This window comes from Numenius arquata, chromosome 6, assembly GCF_964106895.1.
Source record: "Numenius arquata chromosome 6, bNumArq3.hap1.1, whole genome shotgun sequence".
NCBI lineage: Eukaryota > Metazoa > Chordata > Aves > Charadriiformes > Scolopacidae > Numenius > Numenius arquata.
Genome location: NC_133581.1, coordinates 22,997,693 through 23,020,443, shown reverse-complemented (window position 1 = coordinate 23,020,443; position 22,751 = coordinate 22,997,693). Strand labels below are relative to the sequence as shown.

At 39.1% G+C, this 22,751-nt stretch overlaps 2 protein-coding genes across 5 annotated transcripts in view; one reads left to right on the top strand and one right to left on the bottom strand.

The window, feature by feature from the left end:
- Nucleotides 1-13,723, top strand: part of DKK3 (dickkopf WNT signaling pathway inhibitor 3) — a 31,639-nt gene extending 17,916 nt beyond the window's left edge. The window contains exons 4-7 of the mRNA XM_074149326.1: nt 3,738-3,830; nt 5,394-5,538; nt 8,072-8,228; nt 10,487-13,723. Coding sequence (XP_074005427.1) covers nt 3,738-3,830; nt 5,394-5,538; nt 8,072-8,228; nt 10,487-10,706 — 615 coding nt within the window. The 3' untranslated portion in view covers nt 10,707-13,723. The remainder of the gene's footprint in view (nt 1-3,737; nt 3,831-5,393; nt 5,539-8,071; nt 8,229-10,486) is intronic.
- A 14-nt stretch (nt 13,724-13,737) lies between these two features.
- Nucleotides 13,738-22,751, bottom strand: part of USP47 (ubiquitin specific peptidase 47) — a 57,630-nt gene continuing 48,616 nt past the window's right edge. For all 4 annotated transcript variants that reach the window (XM_074149323.1, XM_074149321.1, XM_074149322.1 and 1 more), the window contains 6 exons: nt 22,300-22,415; nt 20,895-21,013; nt 18,398-18,528; nt 16,276-16,323; nt 16,053-16,183; nt 13,738-15,157 (listed from right to left, as the gene is read on the bottom strand). In XM_074149323.1, the coding sequence (XP_074005424.1) occupies nt 14,983-15,157; nt 16,053-16,183; nt 16,276-16,323; nt 18,398-18,528; nt 20,895-21,013; nt 22,300-22,415 (720 nt within the window). In that variant the 3' untranslated portion in view covers nt 13,738-14,982. The remainder of the gene's footprint in view (nt 15,158-16,052; nt 16,184-16,275; nt 16,324-18,397; nt 18,529-20,894; nt 21,014-22,299; nt 22,416-22,751) is intronic.

The window sequence follows — 22,751 nt, the reverse complement described above, 5'->3', positions numbered from 1 at the left end:
AGGGAACCTATTCCATGAGTTTCAGTATTTTGTTGGGTTTTTAATTTCCCTGTTGGTTTTGGAACAAATCCTAGCCCCCAAATTGCTTTCAGGTGTTGCAGGATATCCATTGCAGAGTACAACATTATAATAAAAGCCCACAGGATGCTGAGTATGTACTTAGAGGTACACAGCGTGCCCTTCGCCATCCTGGCTTCTGTTGTTTATGGGTCCTAGTATACCCATTAATAAATAGGCAGTCCTGCTTTCACTCTGCACTATTCTTTAGCACTTTTTGACAGCATATTCCTTTGCTGCTGTGTTAAATGAACTGGTATAACATCTTAAAGGATTTCAGGGAGATGTACACTATCGTAAGTGTAGGTAATTCTGTCTTTATTCTGTCTGCTCAACTTGTGTGCTCTGCTGCATGTCAGAAGCCAGCACCCCCTCTCCTCAGTTTATATGGTCACTCCTGCAAAGACAAAATATTCTGAGAAATAACTTAGTTTGCAGAATTTCAGAAAAAAATGGATTGTTCAGAATCCATTGCAGCAGATGTTTGGGTTTGGTCCTTGTCCAGCAACTGTCGTGTCTCAAGGTAGTCTGATTAGAAAAGGTCTGTAGCCTGATTAAATAAATTATTAAAAAAAAAAAAAAAAAGAAAAAAAAATACAGTTACACATCTTTATCTGTAAGCATTACTGAGTTCTGCATTGACTATGGATTATAATATCAAGGAAGTTGGTTTGGAATGTGGCACAAAATTTCACAGAGAGCATATGAAAGCAAGCTTTTTGCACGCCAGGAAAGAAAACCATGAAGGGACTTTTTCCCCAGCTGAAAACGCTCATAAAACTGGAAGTCTGAACTGGTGGGACACAAATCAGTAAGAGGGAGAAAAGAAGTTTTTTGGTGGGGGACTCATTAGTGCAGGAGAAAGCAGTGACAGGAGAACTGCAGTTTTGGTGTTAGGTGGTTTTAGAGCTAGAGAGAGAGTTACTCCATGAGCTTAAAAACGATTATGGCAAGATTTCTCCTCTATGGGGAGGGACAATTGGAAAAACTGACTACACTGAGACCTGGCTGTTTGCCTGAAAGTGGATGGAACAGGAATGAAACGGTATAGTTTATTCTGGGTATGGTTTATACAGAGGGATTCATGAAGAAGTTGACAAGGCTACAGACAGAAAATTGGCTAGAAAGAGCATGGCTGTCGAAGAGAAGTGGCTAACGGAACCACAAAACCTCAAACATACTATATAACATTTGGATTTTGATCCACACAAAATCAAACAAGCAGAACACACATTGTACTGGTATAATGAAGCTGCAAAAATATGATAATTTATAGCAGCCTGGAGTTGGTGAAGCTAATGTCTTAATAACGCTGAAATCACTGCTTCTTAATTATAAACATATAACCTGAATATCATGTCATTGACTTAAAGAGAATCAGGCCCTAGACTGTGTTTGGCTTCTGTTCTATGTTCTGGGTAATCAAACTGTGGGAAAACATCTCAGGTGGCCAAAATGGGTAACTTAGATGAGGCATTGCACTTCATGCAGAGCAGCCTTGTCTCGCACAGTGCAAGAAGCTTCTGTAAGGTTTAATCTGGAGATCTGAAGACAGTGTAGCTGTTTCACAGTGTAATCTTTTCCTCTTTCAGTGATTATAGTAATTTAAGAGCTTCGCTTACAATTCTTGCTGAGTTAATTTTCAGCCCAGCTGCAACACAAGACTCAACAGGGATGGGGTAGAAGAAGTCAGCAGTTTGGGGAGTAAAGATCTAAAAAAGTAGAAATAGAAAATTAAAAGCTTAGTGGAAACTTTCAATACAGGTTGCACAGATGACAGTTGATCTGCTCCAGCAAGTGAGATTAATATCTGCCAAAGAGCAGTCAAGTGGTTTCTTCAGAGAATTCAGGGTTTTTTGTATAATTCCTATCTCCCTTTTTTTTTTTTAATTGACTAATAGCAAAAACATAGCATCAACCTTATGATGGTACAAATGACTCGGAATGGTGCTATGCTTTATTCTTCTGTTGGCTAGATTGTGTCCGTCCTGGAGAAAACGTATTTTAGAGAACAGGACTAATCATGAGATTTTTATGAGGTAACAATTAGATGGGAAGAGAAAACACCCTCTCCCTGTGAACCAGACACATCAAGGGTACACACACATAGACACTTACTCTCTGGATTATCCTCACCGCCATACCTGGGAAGAATTTGAGTCGTTTGTACGTTCACAGCCTGTGTGAAAGAAAGGTGAGCCATCTCTACCACAGCGCTTGTGGCGCCTCTGGGTGAAGAAGCTTCAGTCTGAGTCTGTGAGTCAGATGGGAACCCAGGTGTCCCTCTCACGTGAACATTTTTTTTCAGGCCATGAAATTATTCCAGTTTTGAAAAGATAAACATGCTCAAGCACCTTGCGTGCTTGAGGCCTACTTTAATGTCTTAGCTGGGTAGAAAAGGCTGATGCATTATGGAACTGTGGGGCTTTTTTTTCCCTAGGATGTAGGTGGCTCTTCAGTACTTGTCAATCTTAAATGAGTGTTCAGACTTGTCTGCTGAATGCTCATACGCAGCAAACAAGGGGAGAGGAAACACTGAGTTTGTTATGTTCATTCCAAAAGCGTGTGATGTGGAAACCATGTTCTTCGACAGGCTAGGATGTTACTAAATGTAAATTAACTCCATTGACAGCCGGGAGATGCCAGACGAATGATGTCAGCTGAGAATCTGCTCCTGCATATTTTGCTATATTCAAATTTAATTAAAGATGTACAATTTACAAGTGTAGGTATTTAGACATTTGCAGCTGTAAGTTTGCAGGTGATGGGCTATGATGGTAGGTAATGAGAGGCCTGCCATCAGCCAGGAAAAGGAAACCAAATGGTGTATGACATCTGCTGCTTCCCAGAAGTACCGGCTTTAAGGTAGTGCTGCTGTTACCATAAAGTCCCGGGAATATTTAGCGTTACCAGTCCTGTGGAAAGAAGCACTGCGTTTTTCAGCGTAGAAGCTGTTGCTGACAGAAATGCTCAGGCACTGCAAAGATGCTTATGTTTGCCTGAGAAGAATTTGTCTGCCCCTTGCAAAGGGGAGCAGAGGAGCAGTTAAAAGGAAAAGGAAACACATTTTCCTTCTCCCTGAGGGCTGTCCTTGCTGGCTTAGGGAAGCCAACCATGATGTGGGGTTTCTGAGGTCAGCACTAATGTTGCTGGGGAAGAGGAGGGAGGACAGCATAAAGCTACCTGGCCTGGGATCAAGAAAGATATTGCAGAATGGTCTCCCACAGAGCGTAAAGATACTCTTGGCTGCTGCAGCTGCTGTAGCGTAGCCTCCTTTCTTAAGTCTTGCCCCCCATCGGAAAAACAGCCAACAAATAATGAATCGCAGTTGTACTGTAATACAAGTAGAATAGATTTAATACAAATGTCTTCAGTGTCCCGTCCCCCCCAAAAAAAAACCAACAAAACCAACCCCACCAAAAAGCCTGCAGAACAAGACAAGTTATTTTCTTGAGGTTGCTGGTATTAATATTACACAAGAAGTGAAGCCACCTACCACCTTGAGGCCAGGGAGATAGCACTGTTATGTCACAGAACTGTGGTTGCTTGAAGAACCAAAGCAAGCTTTTTTCTTGGTTCCCAAATAAGAAATATAATGAATCAGCACCTTCTGGTGTTTCAAGAAGATGTGTGGATTTCTGTCACACAGTGGCAAATTACACTTTCATCCTTTTCTTCAGGAATGTATCATTGATGAAGACTGTGAAACAGGGAAATATTGCCAGTTCTCCGCCTTTGAATACAAGTGCCAGCTCTGTAAAACCCAGTATACAGTAAGTCCTGAATGAGATGTGATTTTATGTGTTTTTTAGAAACTCATTATATAAGTTATTCATTTCAGGCTTTTTTCTGTGGTGAAAATTCAGTTTAAGAGCAGTCTGTCAAAAAAGGCCTTTTATCTGACTGTCACTTTTCATCTAAGTCCTGCTGATGGCCTCTTGTGAAACAAATTCATTCCTCAAAGCATTTGCAGATAGTTAAGTCTACAAGCAAGCAAACCTTGCTGTAAAGTCATGTAATCGATAGGATTATTATAATCTAAAAGCACCAGGCTGTTCCTGAAATGATTTAAATACTTATCTTGATAACTTCAGGGAACTCTATTGCCTTCAGTGGACTGAATGCTTGCTTGAACACAAGTCCTGGATATATGCTCACATCATTAAGAAAGCTTATTCTTCATGTTTTAGAAAATGTTAAACTGATACTTTTTCATGTTAACATGGAATAATTAAAAAGCAAGATTGGGATGACCTAACACTTACCCATCTCCCCCCCCCCCCCCCCCCTTTCTTTGCAGTCCTCAGTAGAACATTTGTAGGATAAAGAAAGTAAAAATGGGGTTCTAGCTACACTCCTGTTGCAAAGTGAGCTCAGACTGAAGGTGGTAGGATCAATGCCCTGAACTAGAACACCCCCAGTTACAAAACATTTTTCTTTTTTAATTCGCAGGTCTTAATAGTGCTAGTGTAGTCCTACTTCTCACCCTGTGTTAATCCACAGAAATTCTGTGGGATCCACTGGAAAAGAAATTCTGATTTTGTATGGCTGCCCAGACAGGGCTTTGCACAGACAAAAAAGCTGTTAAAATGCTGACCTGGTAGGAATCTTTAAGATGTTAATCAAGCTACCTAAAAAAAGAAACAAAGTGACACACCATTTTTCTTAGATTGATTTATGAGGTGTGCGTGGCTGAAACACTGGGACAATTGTCATACAAAGCTACTTTTAGCAAGAGATTTGCATTTCTGATTCATAAAGAGAATTTTTCTTCAGACAGATTTTTTTTTCAAAGATTCTAGGTTACAAATGAGATCTGATTCTTCTTACAACTAAAAATTGGATTTTAGTAAGATTTATTTGCTTTCCTTTTTGAAAGCAATCCTTCTGAACAAATTGTAAATTTCCATTTAACAATGGAAAAAGGATCTGTAACATTTTCCATTGATAATGTTTCATTTGTTAATTGTTTGTTTTCCTTGATTGCAAAAGGTTGCCCTGAAATCCGTATTATACCTTAGGACGTCCGGCTGCTGATCAGTTTTGATGTAAATGCTAAAACAAGAATTCAGGTTTTGTAAGATTGAAAGTCTAATAGTATGAAGTGCTGTTACTCTGCCGCGGAGGTTCCTGCCTGGCAAATAGTTTTACATGTGCTTGGAATCGAGAACCTAAGCAGTTCTGCTTAAACACCGGGAATATGACATGCCTATATTTAAAGGACATATATGCAGTTATCTTCAGGACCAGGGTCTAATTCTATGTTTAGCCCTCTGTTGATACATACAGTCAGTGCTGGAGCCACAGTTTTGTCACACGCTTTTCCCATTTGCAAGCCTTGCTCGCGGGATGTCGAATGCTGCGGAGACGAGCTCTGCGTTTGGGGCGAGTGCAGGAAATCCACTTCAAAAGGAGAGAACGGCACCATTTGTGAGAACCAACATGATTGCAACCCCGGAATGTGCTGTGCTTTTCAGAAAGGTACAGAGGTTTTGCTTTTTATCCTATTTATTTTATAAAACAGGAGCGTGAATATTGAGCTCTTTTGCCTAAGTGAAGAGGTTAAATCTCGACAGAATCAATAGGTCAGCCTCCCTTGGCTTGTGGAGCACACTGTGTTAACTTCATGATAAAACCTTAATAGAATTAACTGTGAGAAACAGTCTGATAGGGGTGCACAATGGCTTTCACCATTGTGAAAAGCTTATTACACACTAGAGAGGAGACCAGCATGAGAAGCACAAAAATCTACTGTTTCTAAAGGAGAGTCTCAGACATCTAAAAATAGCAGAGCTGTGCACCAAATTTTCACCGAAACAAAACCAAGAGCATTAAACAACAAAGTTAAAACACAAAACAAAAACCATAACAGAAATAAAAGAATTAAAAATGTACAAAATAAATTAATGAGACTATTGAAAGTGGCTTTTCCTTCAGATCAGCAAGCAGGCCATCAGAATAAGATCGCAGATACATTGCATACTCTGAGTTTTGTATGAGCCTTCCAGGGCACCACGCTATGCAATACTAACTGGACAGCTGAGATAGGTAGAGGAATGATGGTCCAGATTATGCTGTCAGTCCACATGGGAACGTGAAACTTGATTTTCAGAAGGGAGGAGAAGGTATCAGGCCTAAAATCAATCCTAAACCCTGCCTGGTCGGGGCCCAACTTCTTCTACTGCTTTATACCCACTAGTTCCTCACCACTTTTTTCACTTTAATTGTGTAGTGACAGGATACAATTCCAGCCATCTTTCTACAATAGGTAGATAATTCTCTAGATAGCAAGAGCCAGGAAAAAAGCTATGAGCAAGAGGTGACCTTGTCTCTTCACTGACCATTGGGCTGCCTGTCCCGCCATCAGCCGGCTGGGGGATCAGGCTACACAGGCATTTCAGGGAAACAAAGGAGAAAGCTCAAACACCATTTAAAGGCAGGTGGGTCTGCTTAGCTTTTCCTTGCCCATTTTGAGCATTACATAGTAGACCTTCAGTGTTAAGTAAGTTCAAAAGTTTGGTTTTAGCAAATTTGGGTTAGAACAGTTTTGTTTCCCCCTTCATCAGGTTTCTGCCTAAAGCATTTACCCGTTTTGCCAAGCTCTATCAGAGATTTCTTTGTAGTCCGATTCCGAAATGAGACAGAAAGAGCACTTTTAATAAATGACTACGGCTTTTACCGTGCAGGATTCTGAATCTCTGCTTACGCTGCAGAGCTGAGCAAATCAGTAGTATGCATCCATTGGTGTTGGCAGCACTAGGCTCATCTCCGGGGAGGGTAGTACTGCTTCTGTAGCCCTGTTTTCCTATGGGATCCAAACAAACTGTGTCTTTGTGACAATTATTTCAGCTGCATAAGACATTCACGCTAATTTGAGTATAATTTAGTGCTTGGCTTGAAATGAAATTTAGTACAAACCTGTAACTCAGGAAGGAACAATACCATAGATGAGAATATTGACTAAAATTGATGGAAAACTATTATTAAAACTTTAAATAGAGCTGTTAATAATAGCAATGGATTTTTATCATCTACAATTGTCTGCTTTAGCAGTACTTTAGGGTTTTTCAGTTTAGGCCTAACCTCAAGGCCTTTCTCCATCACTCGAGTATTGCAAAAGGTTGTCCTAATAAAGTTTAGACTGTCTTTACATGTCTGTTTTTCTTATATAAAACTGCAGTAAACTATGAAGCATTTGCTGCTTAAACTATAATGTATTTTGGAATTAAAGCATATGTGTGTGTCTGTGTACACACACATATATTTTGGCCAAGGCTTTTTAAAAAACTTAAAATTCCAAACTCTTCACATATTTTATTCTGACATACCACAAAAAAATGAGGTGAATGAAGCCAAGAGGAGGAAGAGAGGTTTGATAGGAACATCTGGAAGAGCTGAATTCAAGATTGACACTGTAAGTTATTAGCATAAGGAAACCCTAATGACTTATACTTCTAAATTTCTTACACAGTTTGAGATTCACCCCTGTGCAGAAACAAGGTTGCCAAGCCCCCAACCTTGCGTATTGTAGAATTACTGTAACGAATTAAATCGCTGAATAGTATTTCTTGTAACCTCATTATTTAGTCTCTGAACAATCTGTGAAGAAATAGGAAAAATAACAGCATTCTAAAATACACAGGTATTTCTCTATTCAGGTTTTTAAAGCGTTAATGCTAGGCATCACAAAGGATTCAGTGTAATGTTAGTTTTCTTGGGTTTTGAATAGCCTTTCAAATCTGCAAGGGATGGAGTTGTGCAGTACCACTGTACTGACAGTAGTCTCTTCATGAAGAAGCAGGAGCTGATCTTGCTCATTAAGCATAAACTTCAAATGTCTTACTCCCACCTAGTGGGAAGAACGTGAAGTTATGGCTCCCTAACATGTAAGGGGACTTACAGGGAAGTCAAGTCTGTCCTTCCATATCTTGCATGCAGACTGAAAGATTTAGGTCATCTCAGTTTAGCAGACAGGTAATGGCTTCTCATAAAATTAATTTACTCTGGCGTGCAGAACTACTGTTTCCTGTGTGCACTCCGTTACCTGAAGAAGGTGAACCCTGCCACGATCCTTCAAACAGACTTCTCAACCTCATCACCTGGGAACTGGAACCCGATGGAGCACTTGCGCGATGCCCATGCGCAAGTGGCTTGATCTGCCAGCCTCAGAGGTAAAGATCAAAACTCAGCAAAGAAACTGCTTGAATTTTGAGGGGTCTCTTTCTGTGGTAAATAGATACAGAGCTTGCAGATTCCTCCCCGCTATAAAGCTTTTTCACAGCTCTATGCTACTGATCAGAAAACCTTTCTCAAACTTACTGCTTTGTCCCACACAGGTGTGCCAAATTGAGTCTGGCAATACCTTAACACCCTGTGAATTAAGTGCGTGTATCAGGCTGGTTCTGCTTTTCAATCAATCAGATAGTACTAACAGCTGTTGAGATCTATAGTCCCAATTTAATTCTTTACATACAGCTGTTGTCCACCAGCTTTCTGTGTTAGATCTGGCTTCTGTCAGAAGTTTTGCTTGCTTTCCTATGTAAGACATATTAATACATGCAGTAAGTATAAACAGGCATGTTCCTATACTACTGATCAGCTTTACAGAAGGTCACTTCTATCACAAGAAAAGAAAAAAGAAAATCTTTGCTTGCACTTTACTTCAGTTTCAAACTAATCCAAGAAGCCAATTTCCCTACTGCTGATTTAAGATCCACTGTTCAGACTTGAGAAATGCCTACTGTGCAGATTTCTTCAGTACCATTGAGTTTCATGGAATAGGATGCGGGCTGACTCCATGTTTTCTGCTAGAAGTTAGAACTTTTAACATCTTATGCCTTTAATCATTCTTTAAAACGACAGTTATTTGCATTATCAGCAATTTCATTGGAAGAAAGTGAGATCATTGCAGTTTTGCACTAAAAGCATTTTTAGAAAACCTACAAGTTCTCTATGAAATAAGCTCTCCAAGTTTGTTCCTACACTACCGTTTTCATTAGATTAACTTTCAACAAGACAGCGTAGCTGTGATGAAGATGGAGATTAATATTTCTCTCTTCCTCTGTGTCCAACTGTTTCTCCATTTTTTCATACATGAAAAGTGACTTGTTTCATGTGACCTAAGGAAGGAAGCAGAGTTGATCCCATCCTTTCAGCACCAAAATTTTAGTTAATGTTCTAAGTGGCATTAACCTCAGGGAAGGTATGGCAGCAAATGTCTCATCTAGTAAGAAGGAAGACATTTCAGCTGAGGATATAGAAACACCTAAATGAGTTAGGGGGTGAATATAACTGAACCGTCCAGCTAGTCACAAGAATTATGTATCTGTTTAGAGTTATCACAAATACAATAATACTGTGTTATACCACCTGCCCATGACTCACATGGGCAGCGAGATAAAGCTGCCTCTGTGAATTCGCATGGTGAATTTGAAGATTCAGGTAACATTTTTTATAATATAAAAGAAACAGCCCATCTCTGCTTGAAACAGCCCTTGGCTAAATATTACTAGTAAGTGATAAAGACTGAAATGATCAGATTGTATCCTAAAGAATATGGGGATAGTCTGCCCACATATGGAAGTCTTAGAACTTCTACAAAGAACAACATACAAGAATTCAAAACATACACAAAATAAGCTTCAGGAACATCTTTAGTTCATTTACCCTTTGTTTCAAGTGAAAGGGGCTGCAGCTTTCAGCAGGTGTAGAGGGGTGCCTGGCACAAGTAGTGGTCCCCTTGCACTGTCACAGGGACCTGTAGCCCTGTTCTGTCCCGTGCAATGCAGAGATAGCGGATGCACCATGATCAAAGTCTGTTCCCCTTGTCAACAAATATATATATATATCATTCTTGTTGCCTTTTAAAGTTCCTACAAGTGCGGGAAGTTTGTTTGCAGACAACTGAAGCTAATTTTCAAAACAAAGCAGCAAATACAGGTATTACACTACCCTATTTAGAACCAAATATATAACGCTCACAGTTTTTTCAACTCTACAGCTTGATGGCAAAGAACATCATTTTTTCTGCATTCCTTTTAAGCTGGAGTGTCATATTTCTTAACTTGAAAGGACTAGTCTTAATCCTTTCTTAGTCCTTATCTCTTAACAGAAAGGACTAGTCATCACTATTGCTTGTAGGTAGAAGGGCCAGATTGTGCTGAGGTCCGCTGCCACCTTGTGTCCCAGTATCAAACGTTTTTTGATCTTTGGATCTTTGTTCTAGCTCTGTATGTGGAATCTCATCTTTAACTTTCCAGCTGTCAAGCATGTAAAAATCAGATGTTTATGAAGTCAGCTATGGTAGGTCAGACTGTATTATGCATTTAACATGCTTTCATGTGGGGAGGGAATGAAGAATTCTATTGAGGAACTAGCAAAAGAACATGAGAAGACCTACTAGATGACCAGATGTCTCTTTTTCCAACAGCCACAGCGCTACACCTGTGTGTGAACTTTCTGCCAATGAAACCAGGAGTAATGAAAAAGAAGATCTCCCGATCGTGGATGAGATGCCATTTCTCAGCTTGATACCTAGACATACTCTTTCCGATTATGAAGAAAGCAGTGTCATTCAGGAAGTGCGTGAAGAATTAGAAGGTCTGGAGAACCGAGAAAGTTTGAAGCCTCCTCATGACCTCTTTGGGTGAGATGAAATTTAAAGTCCAAACACCAGACAGTTTAGTTAGTTAATTCTAGAAATTTTTGTCTAGTGTCTTGCTTCTATAAACCCTAAACACGTACTGCTGGATAGAAGTGCAATAATCAAGGTCTTCAACGAGCATCCTTTTCTGTGCACCAAACCTGCATGTTCAAATGATTTTCGAATTAAATCAATCCTTGGACCAAACCTGCTGTCAAAGACAAATGAGAAATATATTAATGTTTCTTCTGGATTAGTACTTTCCCCCTGTATGTTAGAAATAAACTTATCAGTACTTGTACTCATTAAACAAATACACATAAGCATAAAGAATCTTAAGTTATTAGTGACTGTAGAAGTGACTTTTGAGTACCTACGTTTAGAATCACTTATTTTTCTAGGGTAAGAATCATGTACTTTGGACTGTTTTAATCATTTATCTTAAGCAGATTTTTGTATTTTTTTTTTTTAATTTTAGAAAATACAATCAGTGAAGCTGCAACACAGGTATTCTGGGTGTCATTTCCCCCCCATTACACACACATTGTGGGAGGATGATAAAGAATGCTTACCCTTTTAGACGAATATACCCAGACTTTCTTCTCAGCTGCGTACAAAGGGTGCTATCTGTCCTGCAGCAGCCATCAGTGTAACTTAAGAACTGGTGGTTCCTGCTAGGATATCCCTTGAGTTTTACACTCTCATATACAACGGTCATTGGCCTCCCCCACTATATAAGGGGTATGCTATCAAAAAAAGCCTACAACATTTTCCATATAAGTAGCAAATAGCATGTACATATTTGTATCCGTATAACACATTGGTTTCTATATAGAAACTTTCAACTTGACCGTTCAGGGCTCTGTCTCTCAAGGGCAAAATGTATTATTCAGAATTGCAGAACAAACAGCTAAATGGGCTGAATACAAAGAACACAGATTCTCTGTTGTACACTGGCTGTCTAAAGTACCATTATCTAGGAGAACAGCGTCGCTGCAATTACAAGGCTGTGCCTAAGCTAGAGCTACATACAGTGCCACATGTATGGCAGCATTCCGCACCACACAAACATACCTTCTTGGCTAATGTTTAGTATATTCCATCACCACCTACCCTTTTTGAGACAGAGGCAGTGAACATAAATTGATTACTTCAGTTTAGCAGTAAGACAACTTAAAGAGCTTCTTGCATTTAGAGACTTATGCTTCTACTTGATTCTATTAAATCCAGAGAAACCTCTTTGAGAAATGGTTTGTGCTTTTAATACACTTTGTAGGCATAAATCTGTGCATGTTACAAAATGTGATTATCGTTACCGTTTTAACAGGTCATTGATTTAAGAAATCAATAGCAAGCTAAGAGTAAAATCCGACCCACCAAACCCCCCAGTTCCCAGCTGTCTAAACAGTTTGCTACAATGGCTTTTCCACTATTAATGGCTTTTTGGGATACAGATTTCACCACCTGTTACCACACATGGTAACATGGTACTCCAGCCAAGTAACGTTTCTCAGAGCTTCTTCCCAAATAACCCATACCGCTTGTGTCTAATTCAGAACAGTAGAGCACCAGTAACTTAACAAGAGCAGCTACTAGCCTGCAAGTCTCTCATCACTTCTGGTCTATGGGAGCTTTTCAACAAATTCCTAGGGTACCGGAATTAATGTTAATAACAATTATCATTATGAACAGAGAGGATACTTCATCAAAAGAGTCTGACTTTTAGTTTAAGGATTCATTTTACCACCAATTCTCACACCAACACATGCACACATACACACACGCTCAGAGTTCACTGAATTTACCTTTCCTTTCTATCCCTAATAAAATTACTGTGCTTCAGAGACAGCCTATCTGTACCAAGAGAAGGAATGAAATATCATTGCAATTTTCCTGTTTAAAAAAATACTTCATGAGAGCAATAATTGTCCGTAAATACTGCCCTACTTACGGATAACATTATTCTCCCTTCAAGTTTCTTGATGCCTCAATCGCTTAAAGTGCTGGTATGAGAAGTTCAGTGAGATTTCTGCTGAACTACGCAAGTTAGAAACTCAAGGCTTTTTGTTTCTTTAAAATGCCCATGGTAAAACTCAAAAACATTTGAAATTATCAGAATGTAAAGCAGATGCTGAAAAACATCTCCGAGAACCACCCAGAATATATCCCAGTACACACTTAGGCAGAAGGAAGCGCACCACTGGACAGGAAATGATAAGGATACCCCTCAGCCTCCATCCAGATTTCTATCAAGACTTACAGGTTTAAAATTAACTTCTACAAAGAAGTTCTCAACAGAAGTTTCCCAAATAGGGCTAGAGATGAAGCAAGCAGTCTTTGGAATTTTCTTAACCCTAGTTTATTTTTGCCTTTCCAAATGTCTGAGTTTCAAAAAATTCATGACCCATTTGATAATTTTTTTTCTCTTCCAAAACCTCCAAGGATGCTTCAGCACCTTTTTATTTTATTTTTTAAAAGATGTAAAGGGTAGTTTAATGAAGCTCTCTACCTACTGGATGGTACTCATTCTATGCTACCTTTGCTCCTGCTTCTACCTCATCTATGTCGGCCAAGAGGCGGCACAGGTCAACAGAAGGGGAGGAAGGAGGGAATTGCACTGGGGAGTGCCTGCTTCTCAAACTGCCAGATTCCTCAGGATTTTAGGTTGCTGTGGGTCAGGGTGCAAGGAAGAACTGAACCTTCAGTTACTGAAAATCCTTTTTCCTCTCTGGAGCAAAACTTCACTGCCCATCGTATCTGGAGCTTAGAAGCTTCACTGGTGAGGAATTCAATTCTGGAAAAGGAAACTTAGGTGAAGAAAACTTTGGTGTAAATATAAATAAAGAGGAGCAGCAGATGGGCTATAAAGCACTTCCTGCAATACTGTGTGCATGTGAGGGGGTGGGTGTGCATACACACACATAGAGACACGCAGCCTTGAAAGTCTGACGTAGCCCTGGAAAAGCCTACTTCCATGGAGTAATTCTGTAATTTTTCAAATAAAAACCACAGCATTTAATGATTAAAATAACACAACAGAATGAACAAATGTTTTATTGGCATGTTCATTGTTGTAAACAGCATCTGGCATGAAAAAGTTTACCAAAATCTTTTGATTGTTATAAATTAGGTGGTTTTCCAAAAACTACGGAGAATTGTTCTCTATTGATCTTTAAGGACCAAAGCAAAAAAATGGCTGTTCCTAGGCTTTGCAATGAAATCACATTGACTGCACCAGTCTTCGCACCACAACCTGAACTACCAAGTTTGTATGTTGAGGTGTTAGAGGCTGCCCCAATATTTGACTACATGTAGCTACGGAATCAACTCTGGGAAAAATAAAATTACTTTCAGTGGGTGGAGAAGATGCAAACTCGCAATAGTCTCAAAAACAAAATGTACAAGAAGTAGCTGAACAAAACAAAAACTTCATTAACAAGGGGAAATACAATCCTAAAGTACCCAGCATCATCAAACATAAAATGAATACAAATTTAAATAGGCAACTATACTTCCAAATGTACACAATGAATGTTGATATGTGAAAAGAAATACCATGGTAAATAGCTGAATGGCAGTTCTGTTAAATGGATAGGGCAAATTTTATTTACACATCGAACGCAATAGAATAGAGCTGCTCATCGGCTTCTGTAACCTATTGAAAACCAGTTTACCTTACAACAGCACTTCTGCAAAACAAACCACCACCTGCTGGCAGCTTTCTGCAGACACCTCTCAGACTACCTGTTTTATGGAAGAATATTCTAAAACCTTACACTTGCAGCACTTCCATTTCATCTGCGACCCTTTGCTGCTGCTTTTCTAGAACCAAAGTGTTAACGTTTACTTCCGACTCTGATGAGGTAATGCGTGTATCAGTGAAACAAACAGAAAAAAAAAAAAAGGATTCTTTCATGGCCTTTGCACAGCTTTTATTATTAAGCTATGAGTATCCTGTTTGAGGCTAGTTTCACTAGCTACTATGTGCACACTGTCCTCAAAAATTTCCACTCGTTTCCCTCCCCGCCCGCTTTTTAGTTCTAATCTTTTATTTGCACATCCCTTTTAGCTTTACAGTACATTTGACTATAGTGCACAACATTATTCCAAGTCAAACAGCGACCCAAGGGGGCACTGCGCTTCTGATTGGTAGCACAGCCCAACCAGTGCTGGTGTCAGCGCTTTACACCTAATGAGTGTCCTGCCGTAACGGCACTACACAGTAGTAGTGAACCTTTTATTTTAAACAAAAAAATTCCCCAGGGAAAATGCTATAGCGAATATCAGTCTTGAGTCAAATCTTTATTTGGTGCTCCATCCAGATAAATTTTTAGTGCTTTTTCTTTACGAGGAGAGTAGGTTACCCGGTGTCCAGTCTTCTGGAGTCTGCTGCTTTCTTTTTTCATCAGTTCATTTCTCTGCTCATCTGTTAATTCCATTAATTCTTCAGTTTTATCCCTAGAATGTAAATATATGATAAAATTCAGATTAATACAATTACCATACTTAGATTAGCAATTTGTAAAAAAACCCACAACTAAGCATAATACTCCTTACAGATGAAAGCAACAAGAAACAAGACTACACTCCTCTTTCAACCTGGTCACTCCTATTCTTTACAGACAACTATGACACTGCTCTTTATTTGGTCACAGCACCAACGTCTGGAAGCACCATGTCAGCCAGCCCCTACTAGAAACTACCAGCTGCTCTTCCAAATAATTTTCTTCAAGGCCAGCACGTTATCAACCAGCTGTTTCCCCCAAACTCACGTGTAATTACAAAAAATACTAAAGGAGAAATGTGTTCATGAGGCTGCCCCGCCCACCAAATTTAGCAGAAACCACAATATTCAAACTCTTAGTCCTCAAATAGCGCCTCTGGGATATTGCCACCAGCTGATGAACATTTTTCATGTTAACAAAATTATTATCCTTTTTTCCAGAGAAGCCATACTAATTCTCAAAGAAGTAAACCCAGAAAATAAAATCCTTGCTCTCTAAAACCTGCGGCAAGACTCTCACAGACTCCACAAGGGATATGGTTCTATTTTAAGAGATTAAATCCAGAAACACTTGAGCACAGCAACTAAGTTTGCATCCAGCATTGTTTTCAATGGTTTGGGAGGGAGGGAGCACTGAGTAAAAGGGTGCAGTGTTTGTTTTCATAAACAATAAACATAATTAATATTCGCATTTTTAGGAAGCTGAGGAGCACAAACATTTCAGCTCAATGTTTTAAATCCTCTTTCCTTTAAAACAATAGAAGAGTATTTTTATGCTTGTTGATTACATTGCTCAACTCTTAACACAGATTTTCTGCATGGTTTATTATACTGTAATAAAGTACCTACCTATAAAATATTACTGCACCATCATCACAAATGTACAGAGGCCAGACATTCAACGTAGATACTTTAGGATTCCAGTCCAAGTCTTGGTGAATCTCTAGTATGGAAATGTCGCATGGAAACGTTCCTCTACCCTGAGAAGCAGCAATTACTTGGTGAATAAAATAAAACTCATAACCAGACAGCCATGCCATTTAAAAGGTAAAATAGACAAAATCTTACTTACCTTTGCAAATTCTATGTTTTCTAAGGGTATTCCACTAATTTCACTCAGCTGCAAAGTGAAGAAAAATGGTGGATTTAATACTATTCCAGAACATTACACGTTATCTACATAAAGTCCATAGACCTGCCAAGTCTAGAAGTTAACTAAAATATTCTTAAGTCCTCCAACGATACAAAGTATTTAAACAAAATTACAGTGACAAGTTACAAATTTTTTTTACATGTCTGAAGTTACTAGTGTGTCACAAGTGACACTTGCTGTTGTAAGATTTCTTCTCGCTTCTCTTAACAGTGAAGGGGTGTCAGAAAAGTTAAACAATTAATTAATAACATCCAAGTTCCAAGATAAAAAAAGACCAACTGCCTCGTGTTAAACCTTCAGGTCCATCAGTTAGCCCTCAGCAGTTGCCTGTATGAAATGAAAGCTACTACCAAGTCAATTTAGGAGCAGGCAAAGCCATAAAATATGCACGACAAACCCATCTGCACTTCCTACCGTAACAACCCCACAGTTCCTCAACACCACCACTGGCTGCTCTTCCCTCTTGCAAATGTCCCCTGCCCTGTGCCTCCTTCCTCCCCTGTTCCCTGCTGCCGCTGCCCAGCCCTACACAGCCCCTGTCACAGGGGCACCCAGCTGTGCCTGGTTCCACCTTGGTGGAACCCTCCCTCCACTGAGCACTCTCATGGTGGTCACAGGCTCATCACTGCCCTGCCCTTAACTCAGGTGTGGGCTGCAGTCTCATCTCCGTGGCAATGCAGACACTAACTTTGGTTGCTATTTATCTCTGGCTGCTTATTTCCCCAAAACTTGAAGAGATTTCCTCACTAAGGTTCTTGCCTCCATCAAATCCACTGTTAAAACAGATAAACTGACAGTAAGAAAAGACTTACAGCCACTCTAATTTTCTAACTCTCATTTCCTTAGGAAACTAGGCTAAACAAACAATACTGACAAAAGGCAGACAAATCCTGAAATGTATTAGCCCTACACTCTGCTAATAAAATTTGTCTGAAAGAGAAGAGCTGGCTGAACACATCTGTTACTACAGATGTGTCAAATTCAAAGTTTTCTTATTACTGGTGGGAGTAAAAAGATTAAAGCCTCTTGGAGAGAATGCTGCTAAAACTGCTCCCTGCACATCAATTCTTAAGACAAGGAAACAAGAGCCACCTCTCTCTTTAGATACAAGTGAGGAGGAAATCTTGAAGGCTGCACATGAGAATCTGTAGTCGTAACTACACTTCTACCCAAGGAATACAAGAATACCATCCATAACTTAATCTGTGTACATACACAAATCCAAGGCTGTTGCATTCTATGGGATCTGAACGACGTTCCTCTTTCCAGCCTATGAACCCCTAACTTCCAAATGCTGAGTGTTTTAGTTCGGTAAGACTTTGCAGACTTCACTCATACTAGGATTTTTGCTGGCCTCAACATCCAAGGTGGCCTTCTTACATCTGCTTATTGCCACATACGACTAACCATTTCCCAAGAGTAGAACCCTGTCATACACCAGATTAATAAAATAGTCTCAATACGGGACACACTTCTACTCTAGATTTCTGCTAGGGTGGCACGCGACTGATTACCTGTTAGAGCGTTCTGGCCTTAAGGAAACAAAACATACCAAAGCTGTATTTCTTTCCAACCAAAATACAGTTCAACCTACTTGGTAGAATTACACTGTCCCTGAGCAACAGCTCTCAAATTCAATTATGAAGAGGCTGAAAGGTTTGGCATTTTGGAATACGAAACCACCGGCTTAAAAAAAAACAGTGACAATAGCATAGCTTTTCTTTCACATGCGTTTCTCAAGAATGAGGAACATAGGTAATATCATGCTTCTTAAACGTCAAAATACGACTTTTTTTTTTTTTGCAGAGATTCACCTGGATACTTTGATACCAGACCATTATATGAAACTAAGAACTAAAGCTTATAATTCATATGACTTTGGTAATAGGATGGGACAGGTTCTCAGTTCCAGGGAAAAAAAAAAAAGTATTTGCCACACAACAAGATTTTTGTAGCCATTACATCTCTGTGCTTCCCAACAGAGGACATCAATAAGGCTCTCAGATACCACAAGAAACTTGCATCACGTTACACCTTTTACCTTCTCTTTTAATTCTTCAACACTGCTGCTTTCTAGTACTACTTCCTGGAAAGAATCTAGTTTCATCTCTGATGGCCTCCATCGTCTCGACAAAACAGCAAGTTGTGACATGGATTTCATCTTTTCTACTCCTAGGAAAGAAAGAGAAATTTCTTATATTAACATCATAAATATCCCATTTAAAATTAGGGGTTTTCCACAGCATAAGCATACTCAAATATGGAAGACTGCACTAGATATACACACACTAACTGAGCACCCAGTAAGTGCACTGCAAGTAGTCCAAAAAAAAAAAAAAAAAGGGGATGGACTTGGATTTTAGTTGAACTTTTCTTTGTTATCAGCTCCTTTCAAGGAATTTTTCATAGGCAGCATCTCTTAGAAGCCATGCCCTTTATTTTTTCTTTAGGGCACATTTCTCCACCACACCCAGTTTGGTTATACTTACAATGCACCTAACTAACACCATAACTATCCACCTAACTAGAAGCTGACCTCCAGATCTTGCATTTGCGCGAGACCTTCCTCAGCAATCTGATATTTATTCATGCGCTTCACTACCAAAATAAGCTTTCCATGTTTGACTTCTAGATTTCTCACACTAACTATACACTTGTTATTAAAGCCCACTTTACACCTACCACCTTGAAGAGCTTTAGTATGTACTGCCTCCAGCCTTTTTGTATCAGTTTCAGGTAACAAAGCGTCTTCTCTGGTTGACAGGGTAATACCGTTAATGTTACAATCAGATAAGCAGAAGTGGTATCAAAGGGCTAATTTTATTTTTATTTTAAATCAAATTTTATTAATTTGGCATGCAGAATTTGTGCCTTAAACATTTATGTCCACCGTTACATGCTTGTTTTGCATGAAACCACAACCACTTTTAAGCTTCTCCCTAAAAACCTTCTCCAGTCTCGCCTATGACTACACTTGTGTCACCTTTCAACACTAACCTATTGTCTGAAAAGATGATACAGCCACCTAGTGCTTCTTGGCATTTATTTCAAGTCTGAAGAAGTTAAGTTGCTAGTTATTCTTGGGCTCTGAAGAACATTTAAATATGTCTGCAACAGTGTGATGTAAAGTTCCTATGCTAAGAAACTTAACTGTAAATTATTCTGAGTTGCATTATTTATCTGCCTAATGCCTCCAGCATTTAGCTGAAGAACAAGATGAAAGCAACGGTCACGCTGGAAGGCCTTACAAACCCTGCCTTAAAGCAGTTAACCACCTCTGTGGTAGCGGGGATACATACAACTTAATTCTCACAGAATATAGCGGGATATAGCTGCATCTTCTACAACTGGATTAAAGTAGCTAAATTGGGCAGAGCTAGACAGCTATACAAGATATTACAGAATACTTGGAAGCCCTGTAGTCTATAATATGCTGTGTCTGTGAACTAGGTGGGCCGCAGTTGTCTAAGAAGTAGTACCAAGACCTACTCACTACAGAAACAGTACAGCAATCAATCTAAAACTAATCCAAAAATACTTAAAACTGTGAAATTTTAACTGAAGTGTGAGCTGACATATGTGTCTCTAGGAATCTGAGGACTCCTGAACCTCCCACGTTCATTTCTAATTTTGGTATTTGCATTTTGTTAAAAATTAAAAATACCAACACTGAGCACAGCTGCCAAAATACGGGAGTAATAGCTAAATAAGACATAAGCCAGGTAGGGTTGTGAAGAAAGTTCCCAAGCGAATGGAATTCACATTCCTCATCTATCCATTAACAGAAATACCTATTAATCTAGAGAAAAACAGCATGGCCTGCTTCTTACCCCCCTTAAATTATGCTTTTGCATTCAGAATCCAAATCTTATGTGCATATGCAAAGGATAGCTTAAGAAATTCTGTATTTTTCATGATATTTAAGCAGAATTTAGGAAACAATCTGCTCTCTAACGTTTGATTCCACAGTTGTTTTGATGACCAAGGGCTGTTCAAAAAGTTAGCACTTCATGACAAAAGAAGAGTGTTTTTTCACTCCTGTCTGAAAACTACTAAATGACAGAACAGCTGTGCTGACTTCAAAACAAAATTATGTATGTATTACGTATATACATACGCACACATATTTCAGCTAACTACAAACATCACCAAGACTACTCTAAAAATTAAATACAAATAAAAGCATAAGGTATAGGCAAATCCTACAATTATTTTTTTATGTACAATGAAAAAACACATGCAAAAAACTGCCCACCAGTACTGCAGTATGTCCAAAAGTTTCCACAAAACCTACGAAACAGTGCTGCTATTAGATGTTTAGTACATTGCAGCCACAGGAAATCTGCACTCGCACAATCCTTTTATTATTTTTAATTCTTTTGCGTTTTCTTTTTTTCTAATAAAACGCCATTAAAATGTCAGTAATATTAGCCTTTCAAAAAGGAAAAAATAGGAAGTACATTTTTCTAGTGTTCTCTAAATAAAATGAAATCTCTTAACGTTATCTTTTCTTTCTCATCATGCTATATCATTATTACCGTCAAGGATTTCTAAGAAGACCTCCCAATTGCTTGAAATATTGATATCTTCTTCATAGATATGGTAATCCAGAAACACAGTGCCTGGGTTCTTCCAGGTTTTCTTTCGTAGGCGAAACCTGTAAATACATCATGAAGAAAACACAGTTTTTATCTGCTCATAAACACTTTCCACTGTCAGAGATCAAAACTGAATGTTTTCTGACAAGACTGAAATACAGCTCTTTTATATGAGGGTTGGTTGGGTTTATCAGGAATACATTCTGAAATAGTTCTGAGAGCAAGGTATCACTACTGGCTCATAGTGCTGCATTATTCATGAACACAAGGAAAACAAGCCTGCAAGAAATGCATAGGGATTTGGAGGAAGAAAACAGTTTCCTATTTAGGATAAGAAAACAGAATCTTTCCAAAGACTTCTGACAATTCTATCGGGTGGAGGATTAGAAAAGGATTGGTGTCTGATTTAGGTACTTAGTTCTACTGCATATGCAATATAAAAGGAGGAGCTTTGATTTAGGTAGGGAGGTAAATAAAGGTATAAACAACTAAAATGAGATTAAACGTGAGTACAAAACTTTAATCGCAATGGTTTCTCCACACACAGAAGCAGACATAAATTTTGTGATGTGCCCCACAATTATAGGGCACTAGAGAACATAACCCAAGCATGGTAGTCAAAAATCCTTTGGCCCAGTCACAGTGATGGAAGGAGAAAAACCTGGTCCAGATCTGGGTTTCTGGCCCTTTCCTGTTGAGAAAAGGCGTAACGCTTGTCTTCCAATGTCTTGCTCAAGCCTGGTTTTAGGTAGGTGTATGTCAAGGCCCCACCAACTTGCTTGCCACATCTTACAGGTTTTCCTTCATTCCAGTGAATACAGTGTCAGCTATTCTACAGTAAATACCACACCATTTCTAACTGGCTGTAGAGAGCATGTGGAACCAAGGCCCCAGAGTGAATTCGGCCTTGATGAGGGAACCGATTATGGGGAAAGGGAAGACAGTGCTGGACCTGTGTTGTAGGCACACCCTATGATAAGACAGTTTGCTGCAGTGATCTACGCTGAGCCAGAATCTAGAGAGAAGGTGGCTTTTTTGTGACCTCATTTACTTAATGCTCTCCTTTCTGAAGAAACTAATCCTTTGAGAGAATAAAATTTCTCAGATCTAAACCTGTACACATGTTGCTCACCGGCAATTCTGAGTAAATATTATTCCCTATATCATTCTACATGAGATGAAAGCCAAGAATTGCTACATTAATGTTTATATTCACTATCTGATTCAAAGATCACAGTAATTTATTTCCACTCTTTCCAAAAATTCCTTTCTCCACACGAGAAAACACCCCACATTCTAAAGGAATATTTAATCAGGTAACTTCAACAGATTGTAGTCTCTTTACCTGTCAATAGTCAAGTCTAGGCCACATTGTTCTCGAAGCTGAGGAAGCAGCTCCTCTTTTGACTGTCGGACAGTCATTCCTTTAGCAAAAACTGCATCTAGAAGAAACTTGCATGGCTGTGAACATAAATCGAAAGCAATTAAAGATAAATTTTTTGAACAGAAAAAAGCAGATTTGCCTCCCATTCATGTTTTATGACTAGTCCCATCCACCTCGCAAAATGAATGAAGAATGCTTTTCAGAAACAAGGTAGGCAATGAATTGATTAAAATTAGGCTTAAGAAATTTGTGTAGCTGCAGCCCTTTGGCAGGTCATTCAAACACTCTGAACGCATGCCACTGCAGAAATAGCATCTCAGGTCTGTATTACTAATTGCTACCATTATATTAACATTCTAAACAATCTGAAAGGCATTTTTAAATTACATCAGCCATATGATAATTAAAAGGCC